This window comes from Pinus tabuliformis, chromosome 2_2 (genome assembly GCF_031772625.1).
Source record: "Pinus tabuliformis cultivar Carrire ecotype Pingquan chromosome 2_2, CPIR1, whole genome shotgun sequence".
NCBI classification, from domain to species: Eukaryota; Viridiplantae; Streptophyta; class Pinopsida; order Pinales; family Pinaceae; genus Pinus; species Pinus tabuliformis.
In genome coordinates, this window is record NC_142300.1 from 239,178,769 (window position 1) to 239,195,387 (window position 16,619).

At 38.8% G+C, this 16,619-nt stretch overlaps 1 protein-coding gene across 2 annotated transcripts in view; it reads left to right on the top strand.

Annotated features, from left to right (window-relative positions):
• Positions 1-6,820: 6,820 nt before the first annotated feature.
• Positions 6,821-16,619, top strand: part of LOC149192180 (uncharacterized) — a 24,932-nt gene continuing 15,133 nt past the window's right edge. For both annotated transcript variants that reach the window (XM_089406330.1, XM_089406331.1), the window contains exon 1: positions 6,821-7,193. In XM_089406330.1, coding sequence (XP_089262456.1) covers positions 7,079-7,193 — 115 coding nt within the window. In that variant the 5' untranslated portion in view covers positions 6,821-7,078. The remainder of the gene's footprint in view (positions 7,194-16,619) is intronic.

Consider the following 16,619-nt stretch of genomic DNA (forward strand, 5'->3'; position numbering starts at 1 on the left):
CATCCCATATCACCATTTCCTTGGATGGCTCCTTGAACTTTTCCTTGACCCTTAATATCACACCTTTGTTGTCCACCAACTTATTTATTGGCCATCTAACCAAATAGTGTATAGACATATCCCCAATTCTTTATATCTCACAATTTTTGTCTATCTCTTCTAGAAAAACACCAAAATCCATTTCACTTAGTGTTTCACCCTCAACAATGTCATGCTCGTGGACATTAACTAGCATTCCTTTGGCAATGCACATGCTTGTTCCCATGCATTCATGTGTAAGAGAAACCTTTGTACATATGAATCTAACCCTATCTTGGGGAATATTTGTGGCACGATCATGACAGTGAGGCTCCAAATCTGATTCTGGACAAATTTCATAAGATTCTAATGCACCCCCAATTGTATGCTCAAATCCTGTTAGATGTGGTAGAGGATCATTATGTTTTAACACCTTCTCGATTTTAACCATTATGCATCCTTTCCTTACCATCTTTCCATGCACTTTATGCCCAAGCTCTTTATTGAATATGGAGCCCTTGCCCACCTTCACTCCATGTTGCAAAAGATCTACCTTGTTTCCAATAGAAAATGTGGAAGAAACATTTGCACCTATAAATGAATGTAAATAAGGTTAGTATTTACTCAAAAAAAACATTTATTATGCTATCAATAATATATAACACATGCTTCAATATTTTGATTTACCTATGTTGTGTCTCAAATCCATGATCTTCCATGGATGTATGTCCCCTTCATTAACATCCTCATCAATCAAATCTGGTTGAGTTACATCAATTATCAAAATTGTAACATAACCAGCAGTAGCCCTTTCTCCAACATAATAAGTTCCAAACTATGCAGATTCGACCCTTCCTAGCGCAATGACTTGATCATTAATAAGGAGATCAACATAGTCCCCTTTTGCCAAAATTATATTTTCCATTGTAGCTTGTATCAATTCTGTAACAACAATTAAATCGTAACTTGTAATTAAAAGGTTGAACTGTGTAAAGTGCGACTTTATATTTTCACAAAAACACACAACTTACAAAAAAGTAATATAGATGCAAAATTTAAAATAGTATGGTAGTAATATTGTATGTAATGAAACATTGTTTCCTCAAATGAAAGCTAACAATCAATATCATTCCTTCTACTACAAACATAAGCATATTGCTAGAAGCAACATTACATGGTCAAATAAATCTAGCACATGCTAGATCTCCTTCTATGACAAACAAGCACATTGTCAATAAGAATATTCTAAGGCAAAGGAAATCCACCACATGCTAAATTTCCTTCTAATGTAAATAGAAGCATATTACTCACAAAAACATTTCAAAGTAAAAGAAATCTTACACATTCTAGAGTTTATTCTAGCACAAACACAATCACATTGCCAAAAACAACATTGCAATGTGAAAGATATCTAGCATACGCTTGATTTACTTCTAGCACAAACAAAAGCACATTGCCAACAATAACATTGTAGGGAAAACAAAATTCAACAACTTCTATCAAAAACACAATCACATTTCCAATAACAACGTCGCAAGGTAAAATAAATTTAACGCATGCTAGCTTTACATGTAGCATAAATACAAGCATACTACCAAAAACAACATTTCATGCCAGAAGAAATCTAGTGCATGTTATATTTCCTTCTAACACAAACAAAATCACATTACCAAGGTGAAGGAAATCTAACACGTGTTAGATTTCCTTCTATAATAAACAACCAAATTGAAAACAACAATATTGCATAGCAAAAGAAATCTAGCACAACTTCTAGCCCAAACACAAGCACAACATTTCCAATAACATTGCCAAGGTGAAGGAAATCTAACATTTGCTAGATTTCCTTTTATCATAAACAACCAAATTGACAACAACAATATTGCAAAGAAAAAGAAATCTAGCATAGTTTCTAGCCCAAACACAAGCACGTTTCCAATAAAAATATTGCAAGGTGAAAGAAATTTAACGCATGTTAGCCTTACATGTGACACAAATACAAGAAAACTACCAACAACAACATTGCATGCCAAAAGAAATCTATTGTGTGTTATGTTTCTTTTTAACACAAATCAAGAAAGTGTAATGGTGATTCTCTATTGTGAAGACCTATATTAAAAGTGGTGTAATGCTAATAAGACCAATGTAGCTACTGCCAGGATACCAATGTAAAGTTTCATTGTTCAAAAGTTTAGGGCCTCCTTGGTAAAACCATGCATGTCATATTCAGTGACTATGGCATACTCTGAGGTAGATTCAGTAATAAATTTTGTGCATCAATAGAGTTTTGGCATTTTCTGGCTAAGTTAAGGCACCAACACCACAATTGTTATGAATCACCTAGTCAAGTCTCAAGAGAGAGCCTCTTTTGTCTCATCACTATATCAATCCATGAAATGGTGGAGAGCCTAACAACCTTCTCTTTTAATCACTCAAGCTAGACCAAATTGACAAGTTGTATTCCTACCTAACCAAACATTTTCCATGTTTTTGCTTCCTCATAAAAAGATAGCAGTCTAGGGGTTATCCTGATGCAAAATGTACCTCTCGGCAGACTATGTTAACACCTTGTTTTAGGAGATTAACCCACTAGCCTTTGTTCTATGGTGACTTTCCAAACCCAATAGGTCCTCCATAAGATTACTCTCGTATTGAATCTAAAACCATTTAACTATGATTAATTGGTAGCACATGCAATTTGCAAGGGTCACAGTTTCAGGTTTGGACCATTTAGTTAGGTTTATAGCTTAAATGGCAGTTTCATACTTCGAGTTAAACTATCTTTGACATATATAATATAACTGACCTAGTCCATTTTTATATCACTACTACAACAATCCATGAAATGTGCATGCAAGGTCTAAAATCAATGCTTGACTTGGCTTCCATAATAATGTTCCACATTTGAATGGACTTCCCAAAAGATTGCATTGTGTTTATATAATGCTTCATGCATCTCTAGTAAAAACTAAAGGCTAGATGCCAAATGTGTTTGTCAGATGTTGCTTATGAATGCATAAGATAAGGTTGGTGTATTTCATATATTCTCATGCATCTCTAGTAACAACTAAAGGCTAGTTGCCAAAGGTGTTTATCACATGTTTCTTATGAATGCATAGATAAGATTGGTGTCTTTCATATATTCTCATTACAATACTGAATGCTGGATCTAACTCTTCAATGGTCCATGGATTGAGTTTTAACTCGTTGAGGTATCTGTTACAATGGGCCAGTATCTTGAGCACTGGACAAACGGGTTGCTTGGTTTTTTATTGAATTCGATTACAAAGGAGGTATGCTAGAAACTCTTGACATCTTCTACGGTCCTCACTCAACCACACAACAAGTGGATTACTGGTAATCCCAATTAGATGTTTGGGTGCCATAATACCAGACATCTAATATCGGAACGTTCACTCAGATTTTGTGGGGATCGTATCAAAAGGAATGGAATGGCTCCTGGTTTCAATCAGGTTCCTACTTTATATAATATGGAACACACCCCTCGGGAGCCCTCAAATGAACTGCGTATGTTTGTGCTTAAGGAGGCTCCCATCCATAATTGCATAATAAAGGACACTAGTCAAATGGCTCTTGGAAAGATAATCCTTGGAATGGACTCCCAATCGGTGCCACATAGACATAGCATAATGGAGAATAATGTAGATTATATTATCATTCATATGGCAGGTCAACATTGACACATTTCCAAAGGCAAATATTCCAATCCATATCTAGATCTGAGGTCTTCGGCTGCATCTCCTCCCTTATATAAAAATACAGAAATGGATACTTCCCCTATCTCAATATAGATACAGATGTGGAAAACCTAAATATATGATGAATCGTTGGGTCTTGAGCTACTAACAGTCAAAAGGGCCTTCTTTCAGGCAAAAAAGACGTTTATTAATCTGGATCACCCCAAAATTGGATTGACTAGGAAAAAGAAGGCATCAAGTATAAAATTATATCCTCTTGTGTTGGTGTGGGGTCCAAGCTCAATACATGATTTTATGAAACCATTGAAGCATCTCGTTATCCATCCATTGATCTGGGTACCTCCAATGAATACTACGAAGCAATAGAGCATGAGTTGTTCACTCTTGCTCCCCCAATCATCCAGTTTCTTCACAGGCATGAGCTGTTCACTCTTGCTGATATTGGCTGCCAACAATCTGTCATTTCTCCACTGTGTGGAGGATGGGGAGACTAAAAAAATTGTAGAATTATTTGGAATTAGAGTCAGGCCTTTTGCTGAAGCCCAGTAAGCTCCCATCCATAATTGCAGAATAAAGGACACTAGTCAAATGGCTCTTGGAAAGATAATCCTTCGAATGGACTCCCAATCGGTGCCACATAGACATAGCATAATGGAAAATAATGTAGATTATATTATCATTCATATGGCAAGTCAACACTGACACATTTCCAAAGACAAATATTCCAATCTATATCCAGACCTGAGGTCTTCGGCTTCATATCCTCCCTCATATAAAAATACAGAAATGGATACTTCCCCTATCTCAATAGATACATATGTGGAAAACCTTAATAATGATGAATCGTTGGGTCTTGAGCTACTAACAATCAAAAGGGCCTTCTTTCAGGAAAAAAAAGACTTGTATTAATCTGGATCACCCCGGAATTGGATTGACTAGGAAAAAGAAGGGCATCAAGTATAAAAATATATCCTCTTGTGTTGGTGTGGGGTCCAAGCTCAATACATGACCCCAACCAACCATGCCTCTAGTACTAGATAGAGTGTGAATGAAAAATCAAAGCAGAATTTGCAGTCTTAGACCAAGGCTAATATCCACAAGTGCTCTCCAGTCAGCATTTCACTCATCCTGTGCAGACAAATTAGAGAAATGCTCAAACAAAGCATTTTTAGCACCAGCACCATGATTTGATCTATTATGAATTCCTTTAAGACGGACTCAATTTACAAACTAGCTATTAATGTAGTAATGTTATTGTCCAAACAAAGCTGAAAAGCACGGGCAAGAAGGCAACAGCTCTAGCATTACTACAGTTACCAGTAGAGTAAAGTTCAGAAATACAGGCACTAAGACAAACAACTATATAATCAATTTAGTTGTCATCTCAGTAAAGTTTACAGGTGCAGGCATTAAAGATAATTGCAAAATTGAATAGTGCACAACAATCAGGCAGATCATTGTCAATGAAAAACATCACTTGTCTATTGTCATTTAGAATAGCATCACTTGTCTGTTGTCATTTAGAATAGGTGCCAAAGGCAACTGCCGGGAAAAAAAGATGTACAAAGGGGAAAGCACAACAAGTGCACCCTAGAGCATGAGTTGTTCACTCTTGCTCCCCCAATCATCCAGTTTCTTCACAGGCATGAGTTGTTCACTCTTGCTGATTTTGGCTGCCAACAATCTGTCATTTCTCCACTGTGTGGAGGATGGGGAGACTAAAAAAATTATAGAACTATTTGGGATTAGAGTCAGGCCTTTTGCTGAAGCCCAGTAACTATGAGAAGAGGTTTTTGCATTGGCTCATTCAAAATTTTGAAAATAAATTGTGGTTATGGGAAAACAGATGGCTCTCTTTAGACAGTAGGATGGTCATGATAAAGGTAGTCCTACAAGGTATCATTGTCTACTGGATGCATTTGTTTCATTTTCCAATGTCAATTATTCACAAAATCAACTCCACCATGGCAGATTCCTTATGGGTTGGGTCCGGTTACAAAAATACGCTTCACCTATCTAAACTAGACTCAATTTGCAAGCCCATTGATGGAGGTTGGGCCATCAAACACACTCACACTTTCAATCTGGTACTTCTCATCAAAAATCTATGGACGGCCTTCAAGTGCCAAGGTATTTAGCAAAAAATCATTATTAAAAAATATCTCAATCATGCTACCCTGGAAAACTGGATCCTAGTTGGGGCTCCGGTTAAGAATAATGTGTCTTTCATTTGGAATATCTTGACGAAATCTAAGCCTTGGATACAGGGATATATAATATGGATGGTTAGATGTGGCGACATAATTCGCATTGACCTTGATGCAATCATTGGATTGGCTGGGAATCACATTCTTCCTCCCCCAATCATCCAGTTTCTTCACGGGCATGAGCTGTTCACTCTTGCTGATATTGGCTGCCAACAATCTGTCATTTCCTCCTCTTCCAGTTGGCCACATGCTGAAAATTTGGCTCTTCTGATGGAGCTCAATGTCAAATGGGAAAATTACAGATCTCATCTCTATCATGCAGATATTGCTCTGTCTAAGAGGGCAGATAGGCATTCTTGGGGCAGTCTTTCTCATGGTGGACAAATCTCTACCAAAGAAACATACAAGTACATATACAACATGCAAAGGTAGTGCGCTAGAACTATTTAGCAAAATAAAGGCACCACCTAGTGCTATGGATAATTCAGTTGGTTGAACTGCATAAAGTATTTCAAGGTGTGAGTTCAGTTCTCTTTGGTGCATCCAGACTTGACCTGACCAAACTTTATGTGTTCAGTGGCCATCCAGTTCAGCCCTCTACAGTAAATCAGTCTTATCATATCTGGATTCATATTTCCACCTACTACAAAGGTCTAATCAGACCTGTAGCTATTTATGGACACCATTCAGTCTACTGGCCATCCAGTTCAACCCTCTATAGTAAATCAGTCTTATCAGTTCTATTTTGATATTTCCACCCACTAGAAAGGTCTAATCAGACCCGGTCTTATCAGTTCTGTTTTGATATTTCCACCCACTAGAAAGGTCTAATCAGACCTGTATCTATTTATGGACACAAGAAATAAAGAATGAAATGTTTCAGGAAGTTTCTGGGCATCCACCATGGCTCCAGCCACTGTAACTGCTGCAACTATTAATCGCTCTGAGAAGCCATATTCAGATCATTAAGAAGATTTTATATATGATCTTCTGGGTGGAAGTTTTCTTGTAACTTGCTTTTGTTTTGAATGAACACATGCTGGAGAAAGCAAGTCCGTTCATATGAATGATAGACGCGGGTGGGGTGAGAAATCAGAGACGTGGGGGCTCTTTTGTCCTTCTGATTCAACTTGATTGATGTCCAAATTTACCTCTGAAAACTCAGAGAATGCATGTCCTTGGAATGGTATTTGGTGTATGCAACACACCAGAGAATTGGTTGCCACAATATTCTCTAAATTAGGATTGGAAGGTATCATTTCCTCATCGCTTCACAATCTCTAGTTATTGTGCACTCTGAATCTTATAAAAAAAATTGTCATTGAAAGAATTCCATCATAGTTTGTGTAGCTTAAAGCGCTCCTGGGAATACATGACCTTAGTTTTAGTTCACAGTGGGGTTTTATTTCAAAGGAACTGTCTAATTCTACTCACCTTTAAGGGGCAAAACTTGGAAGTTTGAGAGGGTCCACACTTTGAATGGCCTTAAAGGAAGTATTCCAGCTCCTTTGACTTGCTGAACCCATCTTGATTCTCTGTCATCTTTTTGGCTTGAATCCAACTAGATCGATCTCATCTTTAACCACAGATCTGTAATTTTGGGATAGTGTTTGTGGATTCATTCAACTAGACACCACAATTACATTGGCACCTATGTAAATAACAGATCTGATGTTATATGGGCATGTAGCTTCAAGGACAGCATGGCGTAAAGCCATTGCCGCTTTGAGTCAGTTGGCCTTCCTAAACCTGTGTAGAAGTAGCCTCACCAGCAAGATTTATGAACCCATCATGAGTTAACCTTGACAAATCTATGAGCAAGATTAGATCCAGCAGAAAACAGCAACGTAACATAAGCCCTTACAATGAAATGGGTATTTATCCCAAGAGTTTATTCTTGCACATTCTCATGCTTTCAAGGCTTGCATATGTGCTAGAAATCGTAGACAAGTACCCAGACTTGGAAGAAAACTCAAAGTTGCTATGTAGCTACCTAACCTAATTCCAATTCAAGAGGTACAAAACTTAATGAATAATAACGCTCAAAGTGTTATGCTGCTACTGAGCATGCAGGGGTCAGCAAGAAGAGAATTAGGTGAGAGAGAAGATGTTGGAGCAAAATAAAGATCATTGACATTACAAAAAAAGTCATAGGAGTAAGATCTCTTGATTAGAGATCAATGATGGTTGGAGGACATGCGAAATGGTCTTGAACATGACCATCATGGTTTCCCAAATGTGGTGGTTGTGCAAATGCATCTTTCTGGTATGCTAGATCTTGCACAGAAAAATCTAATTCTGTGACTGTCAGTATGCCATGAAGCAACATAAATAGATCTAGAGTTTGTAAAAAAAATAAGAAAATTTTACATCCAATGGATCTCCCTTTTCCATGAGGATTGTGACTCCAAGTGAGTTTGAACAAAATCGTAACATAAAATAGTCATAACTTCCTCAATACTTTTCAAAATCACTATTATGATACCAATTCAGAAGTGGCATATAAATTTGGCCTTTGATGGCAGACTTCAATCTAGTTCCTAGGCAAGGAAAAAATTACCTTGCAATATAGGGCTTTGATATGTAAGGAGGGAAAACCTCTTGAGGGCATAACACCTACAATACTACACAAAATCACTATTATGACCCCAATGTGGAAATGGAGCCAAAATTCTGCATCTTGCAGTTTGATTGTAATCAGGCACACTAGTGAAAAAATATGCACGTCACAATTTTTTGATGGTTGAAGGGAGTAGATCTAGTGGAAGTTGAAAAGTAAAAAACCTCAATGAGCCAAGGTATAGAGCCCTTGATTGTAAAAATCCACCAGTGTTAGATCTAGTAGAGGTGTCAGATGGAAACCTTAAGAGGTGACTAGATCTACAGGCTGCAATCATTGTATTACAGCAACAGCTTGTGCACCCCTCTCATCTCATTTTGTAAATAACATAGAAGAGACCTATAGCTTGGAATTTGGATGGATTGAGTGCTTTGTCCTCTTTTGGAATTAGAGTGATGAAGATAGCCTTTATGGTTGGAAAGGCACCTGATATTTGGTGTAACTTTTCTTTCAATGCCTAGACCTCATTTTTAATGGCGAACCAAATGTGGTGGAAGAAATTTGTGGTGAAAACGTTAGGACTTGGATATTTTCTGGCAGACATATCCATGACAGTCAATTTGACATCTATTAAAGTGATGGGTCTCATGGGACTGGTGGCGTGTTGTTTCCAGACTAATTAGGAGATGTGTTTGGTGATCATGTGAATGGCAGTGAAGCCGTCCTATTTGAGTTTCACTGCCATTCCTTATTCACAGAGTTTTATGGTCTCCTTATTCCTACCATTGACTCCTCTTGGCAGCTGATTGTGCATGTACCTCCATATGCATGGATTTATGGTGCTTGTTGGAGCATCCTTCGTGATATCCTTTATGTCTGGCAATGGAGTTTCTAATGAAAGCCCTAGAACTTTTCAAACGTAGAGAGTCAACTTGCCTAAGGAATGGTCACCATCTTATCCTTAGGTTCTGACTTATGGATGGGCTTTTAACATAATGTGATGACCTTGCTTCATATGGCAAAATCCTCTTGTAGCAATCTGACCTTGGCTGCTTGGTTATGCTCATGGCAGTGTTAGTTCATTTATGAAATTTGGCATGTGTTGTGGATGGCAATGATATTGCCCATCTCCTTAGAGAGTATACCTGAAAAATTTGAATACCCTCACTACAAGCACAAGGCATCATTCATGTTTTGGAAAATTACTTCCCTGCATATACCATTGTATAAATATCGGTAGTACAAATTCCAAGCACGTTGATAAGCTTTGGAAATCCTTCCATTCACACACACACATTGTTATTGCAATTAAATATTGGCAATATAAATGCAAGGCATCATCGGTAAGCTATGGAAACTCTCCATTCACTCACACACTACTGTTACACCTTAATATCAACAATACACATGCAAGACACCATTGATAAGATGTGGAATTCCTTCCATTCACACGCGCATTGTCATTGTAATTAAATATCAGCAATGTGGGTACAAGACATTATTGACAAGCAATGGATATCTTTCCATTCACACACACATTGTTACTGCAATTAAATATCAGCAATCTAAGTACAAGAAATTGTTGACAAGCAATGGAAATCCTTCCATTCACACACACACACTGTCACTGCAATTAAATATCAGCAATCTAAGTACAAGACATAGTTGACAAACAAAGGAAATTCTTCCATTCACGCACACACTGTCATTGCAATTAAATATCAACGATACACATGCAAGTCATCATTTCTGAGCTAAGGGAATCATCTCATTTCTGTGCATACCTACTGTAATTACTGCTAAATTTGAACTCAAAAGTTTACCATTTACAGTCTTGAGGGCTGGGAAGTGATGTTTGTCTTTTACTGTAGAATGTGTTGCAGGATTTAGGCTAGAAAGTGGTGTCTGCATCTAACATTGAAAGTCAAAGACCTTTGAATACACTATGATGAGTAATACTTGTCATTTTCCATGTGCTCAGAGGAATACCTCTTTACTATATGTGTAAGGAGCTCAAATATTTGTACAGAAGTTACCTTCACTACTGCATATTTATATCAGAGACACCAATAACAATGCGGCACTTATCAGGAGCAGGGGATACTGCAGGGAATACTGGGAACAAAGGTGTATAGGTCTAGTGTACCTACAATCAATATGTCAGTTGGGACAAGTTTGTGTCATAAACAGACAACTTTCATCGGGATTCCATCAAACCTCCAGATATCATGCCAATGAGACTTTTAATGCAATAAGTGGACACCATGCAAATGCTATGTATGAGACTTTTGAAGGATCAGAACACCTAGTGGCCTAGTCTTCAGACAACCTAAGGCTTCCCTTCTTCAAGGTACCCTCAACCACAGATCTTGCCTTATATCAATATTACTTAAGGGTAATACTATCCAGGAGATCTGTAGATTTATCTTAGGGTTAAAACAACACAGTTTTAAATTTACCAGTCACACTCATGTTTACAAATTTATATCCATTAGTCTTCTCTACAAATTAGAACCTACACACGCAGAAATGTAACCTTGTAACCATGCATGGACATATTTGGGCATCTCAGTTAATTAAACACTCAGCACAGTGTGGGCATTGGGGCAAGGTTTATGATTCTCCTTTCAACCATTGGCAACCAACAATGCAACTACCACCCCCTAGCTTATGCAACCTATCCCAATGTCCAGACCAGTAATTCCAGAGGTCTTGTCCAAGAACAAACTCTCATTGTGTCCCTAAATGACTTCAGGGAGCGAGTTGTATCTCGCCATAAAACTCAATCAGGATGACAATTTAAAAATTGTTGATTGTGTTGGGTTCTTGACATCAAATTACAGCTAGTGGCACACATTTCATTTGATTCAACTATCGAAAACTATTTTATTTGACAATCTCCTGAACTAGGGTTTTGCTTAATATTGGGCAATGTAAATTTTGCACTAAGGTTGTATTTCTCAGGGAAATAGCCCAGGTGATTATGGGCAGTGTGTTCATGTCATCCATGGTTGATCACACTTGCAAGAGCATAGAAAATTCAATTTTTCTGTTGAGAAATGGCAACAAGAAATTCCAGATTAAATTTGTCCTTGAATTTAAACTGATAATTAAAATAGAATTCTATTCTCATAGCAACTTGTAAATAGTTAATTAAGTTTAATTGGCTTAATTAACTTAGGAATTTCGAGTTGGAAGTCTTTTGAAAGTCATGTAAGTGTTCTCCCTAAGTTTTAAGGGTCCAGTATGAGTTTAGATTGAGTGGAACTAGATAACTCAGTTTACTGAGTTATAGACAATTAAACTAGTTTCTAACTGTTTGTTGAACTAGTAGAGGATTAGCAGTCAGTTAATGCACTAGTGTATCCACAGGTGCTACTCCAGTTAACTGAAGATTCTCTCATCGAAAACTCATTTTTGAGAAAGACCCAGTTGAAACTAGAGTGCAGGGACAGTTTACTATTTGTTGTATAATTTTTTGAGCTGTATAGATCATGCATGCACTCAAGAAGAGGACCTAGATTGGATTGCGCAGTTTTGGTGCACTAGATTCCCATTAATATGGGCTATTCATCCTAGGAATTGCGCAAGGAAATAGGGGCTTGGCAGGCAGTGGAAATTGGCTAAGTGTTGGCTAAGAGCAGGCTTGTGAGGGAGAGAGTTGAGCATACTTGTGTGGAATTGTTCTTGTGAGAACAAGCTTTGTATCTTCACTCATATTTCTGATTAATGCAATACAGATAAGCGGGGTTTTGAGCAGTGGCTTTCCCCATAAAAACTTTTTGTGTTGTGCCATTTTTTTATCTTCTTCTTGTGTTATTGTGTTCATCGATCTATTAGCTTCTGCTAGTTGAAAGTAGAAGTAGATTCTTGTCTCTTGTTTTAGCAGATTACTTGAGCTTGTGAATCTACAGAAAAATCTACATTTTCTTCCCAATTTATATTTTATGCCCATGGACCAAAATCTCATTGTGTCCTCGAATGGTTTTAGGAAGGGAGTTGCAACTTGCTATAAAACTCCAACTGAAAATCCAATTGAAAATCCCTCGATTGCAATGGAATAATAACATCAAATTATAGCTAGGGAAACTCCTCTCATCTGATTCCCCTAGATAAAGGAGGTATTATTTGACAATCCGGAAAACTAGGATTTTGCTCAATAAGAGACAATGCAACTTTTTGAATTAATATTCTATTTTTCAAGACAATAACTTGGGCGATTCTAGGTAGTGTGCTCACATGGTACTTGGCTAAACACACTTGTAAGAGCTTACAAAACTCAATCATGTTTCTTAGTTTGGATTATATATCCCTAAACAAAATTTTCATTCTATCCCAATAAGGCTTCAAGAAGCAAGTTGCAACATGCCAGAAAACCCTACACAAGATACCAATAAAAAAACTATCGATTAGCTTGAACTCCTAACATAAAACTACATTTTGGCGCACCCATCTCATCTAATTCCACTAGCTAAGAAATGTTTTATCTGACAATATCCAAAACTATGGTTTTGGTCAGTAATGGACAATGTAATTCTTGCACTAAGGTTCTATTTTTCAAGACAATATGTCGCGACATTGTGGGTAGTGTGCCCACATGGTCTCTAGGCAAACACACTTGTAGGAGCTTACAAACTCAATTATGCTACTTGGTTTGGATTTTATACCTCCATACCAAATTCTCATTATCTCCTTGAATGATTTTAGGAAGTGAGTTGCAACTTGCAATAAAGTTTAAACTCTAAATGGGACTTCAACCGAAACAATTGTCTATTATGTTGAACTCCTGACATCGAATTATAACTAGTGCCAACCTTCTCATCTAATTCCACCACCTAAAAAGGTTTTTATTTGCAAATCTCCAAAACTAGGGTTTTGCTTAATAAAGGACAATGTAATATATGCATTAAGATTCTATTATTCAAGACAATAAATTTGGTGATTTTGGGTAGCTTTCCCACTTGGTCCTTGGTTGAACGCACTAGCAAAAACTTACAAAACTCAATTATGTCGCTCGATTTATATTTTATGCCCAAGCAACAAATGTCCATTGTCTCCCTAAAGAGCTTTAGGAAGGGATTTGCATCTCGCCATTAAATTGTAACCATGAGTCTCATCGAAAAATCATCGATTTCATTGGATTGTTAACATCGAATTTCATCTACGAGCACCCTCTCATTTGATTCCACTAGCTAAAGAATGTATTATCTTACTATCTCCAAAAACTATGGTTTTTCTCAATAATGGACAATCTAATTTTACAAAAATGTTCTATTGGGACCCCAAGCTGCATTTCATGGAGTTGGCACACTTGAGACAAATGGGCAGCATAGAGGCTTACATATCGTAGTTCCAGAGTCTAGCTGTAATGGTGTCGTACATCTCTCAAGCTCAGTTGATTATGTTGTTTGTAGAGGGGTTATCAGATCCCTTGTGTGGATGGATGAGGGCCTACAAGCCCACAACATTGATGGACATCATTTCCAAGACCCGAGACATGATTGATGCAATTCCCAATACCAAGGCCCCTATACCCACTGTGCCCGTGGCTCCTTAGGGGAGCAAATATACTCATCATCCTTAGAGGGAGATTGGGTGTGGTCAAGTTGGATGACGAGACTTGGAGGGACCTATGGAGGAGGAAGTTGTGTTTCACGTTCCAAGATCTGTGGGTACCAGGGCACAAGTGCACCAAGGGCAAGGCCCATTACATCAAGGTGTACTCAGATGGTGAGTAGGAGGATGAGGCTGAGCAAGAGATAGACAATGGCGACGGAGGACCACAGTTTGCAGGAGGAGAACCACCGCCGCCGCCACCACCTCGGTGAGGAGGGCTAATTGTTCCCACCAGGGGAGTTCTTGCTTCACTTCAGGAAGTTCCAAAGTACTTGACACTACGGAACAGGGGCACAGTGCAGGGGCAGTGTGTGTTAGTATTAGTGGACAGTGGGGCTACCCATAATTTTATTGATTCCTAGATGGTGGACCAGAGAGGCATACATATAGAGGCATTTGAGGGGTCTTGATATTGGTACCAGGAGACCGAACTATGCGGTGCATGAGATATGTCCCTAGTCTAACTTTGATTATGGGGAACTATTCCATGACTAACCATTTCTTTGTGGTTGATGTTCCAAACACTAATGTGGTGATGGGTGTCCAATGGTTATATTCATTGGGGTGGGTCACTACCGATTGGAGGAAACTGGAGATGGAGTTCATGGGCCCAAATGGAAAGTTGGTAGTGTTGAGGGGTATGCACTCCTACCTACCATAGTCAATATACGTCCATCGGATGGAAGCAGACATGTGGCGTGGTGGTATAGAGTGAGCGGTGGTGCTCATGATTTCAGAGGCAAGAACTTAGGCATGACTGGGTCATCCAGACATCTTTGTGTTGTTGGAGAGACATCAAACAGTTTTTTGGGAGATCTGTCCAGGAAGGCCTCCTGATCGAGGGTTTGAGCACACCATTGAGTTGGAAGAGGGTGTACATACAATTATCACTACTCTTTATCAACGCCTTGAGGCCTGCAAGGACGATATTGAGAGGTCCATCTAGAAGCTATTGGTGTTAGGGCATATCAGGCCTAGTACTAGCCCTTTTGCTTCATCGGCGGTGCTAGTGAAGAAAAAGGATGGGACCCTTCGCATGTGCATCGACTACTAGGCGCTAAATAGAAGACTTTGAAGAACCAGTACCCCATGCCCCGTATAGATCAACTGATGTATGAGCTTAGAGGAGCCAAGTACTTCTCTAAGGTAGACTTGCGCACAAGGTACCATCAAATTCGAGTGTGTTAGCAGGACATTCTGAAGAAAGCATTCAGGTGCCACAAGGGGCACTTTAAGTTCTTGGTGATGCCCTTCAAACTCACCAATGCCCCAACCACATTTTAGTATTGCATGAACCATGTGTTCTGCAAGCACTTGTGCAGTTTTGTTTTGGTGTTCTTCAATGACATGCTTATCTACAACATGACATGGGAGGAGCACCTACAACACTTGGAATAGGTCTTAAGCATCCTGGAGGAGCAACAATTTTATGCCAGGACATCCAAGTGTGAATTTGGGCTAACCAAGATGTTGTACCTAAGGTATGTGATAAGAGAGGACGGAGTTAGAGTCCACCAGGAGAAGATTCCCGCCATCCTTGATTGGCCCACACCAAGTAATGTGACGGAGGTGAGGGGATTACTGGGCATATGCACATATTACAAGCGCTTCGTGAGGGGGTTTTCTCAGTTGGTCGCACCCCTTATAGACCTCATGAAGAAGGGGGCACTCAGTTGGTCAGACACAGTGCAAGAGGCCTTTGAGCACCTCAAGATGGTCATGAGTACTTTCCCAGTCTTTGCGTTACCGAATTTTTCCCAACCCTTTATACTGGAGTGTGACACATCAGGTGAGGGCATTGGGGCAGTGTTGATGCAGAGTGGTCATCCCATACCTTATGAGAGTAGGAATCTTCGGGACTATGAACGGTTGTACTACATCAACACTCCCTCTTAGCTAGGGAGGTATTCATAATGACTATCCAGATTTTCTCTGTTAAAATCTTTCTTTAAGAATAAGGTTACACACTTCATAATACCATTATCCTATGGTACTATAACATAATTATGATCGAGATTCACCATCAACAAAAGTCTCCATACATAGTCTAGGTGAAACTCAAAGGCCTCGTCTTAGGCCTAATACAAACAAGCTCACTGTAGAAAGATTTGAGCATGATACTGGGAGGAACTTGCTCATCAAAGTTGCCTCAAAAATTTCTTCAACCAAGTTCACAATGATAATTACTCTTTCTTCACAGCATGATGATTCCAACCAACAGACATGCTTCTCCAAGACTCTAGGTGTTATCTAGGCTCTTGTTGAGACACCAATCCAAAAGACATGTTGATCTATAGGTCTAGGTACCATCTAGGTGATTACCAAGGCATTAAACCAACACATTATTTCACGGATCTAGATACCATCCAGGCTACTGCCAAGTTATCGACCCAACATTTTTCAGGGATCTAGGTACCATCTAGGCTACTGCAAAGGTACATACCCAACATCTTTCAAGGATCTAGGTACCATCTAGGCTACTGCCAAGGTACCAACCCAACA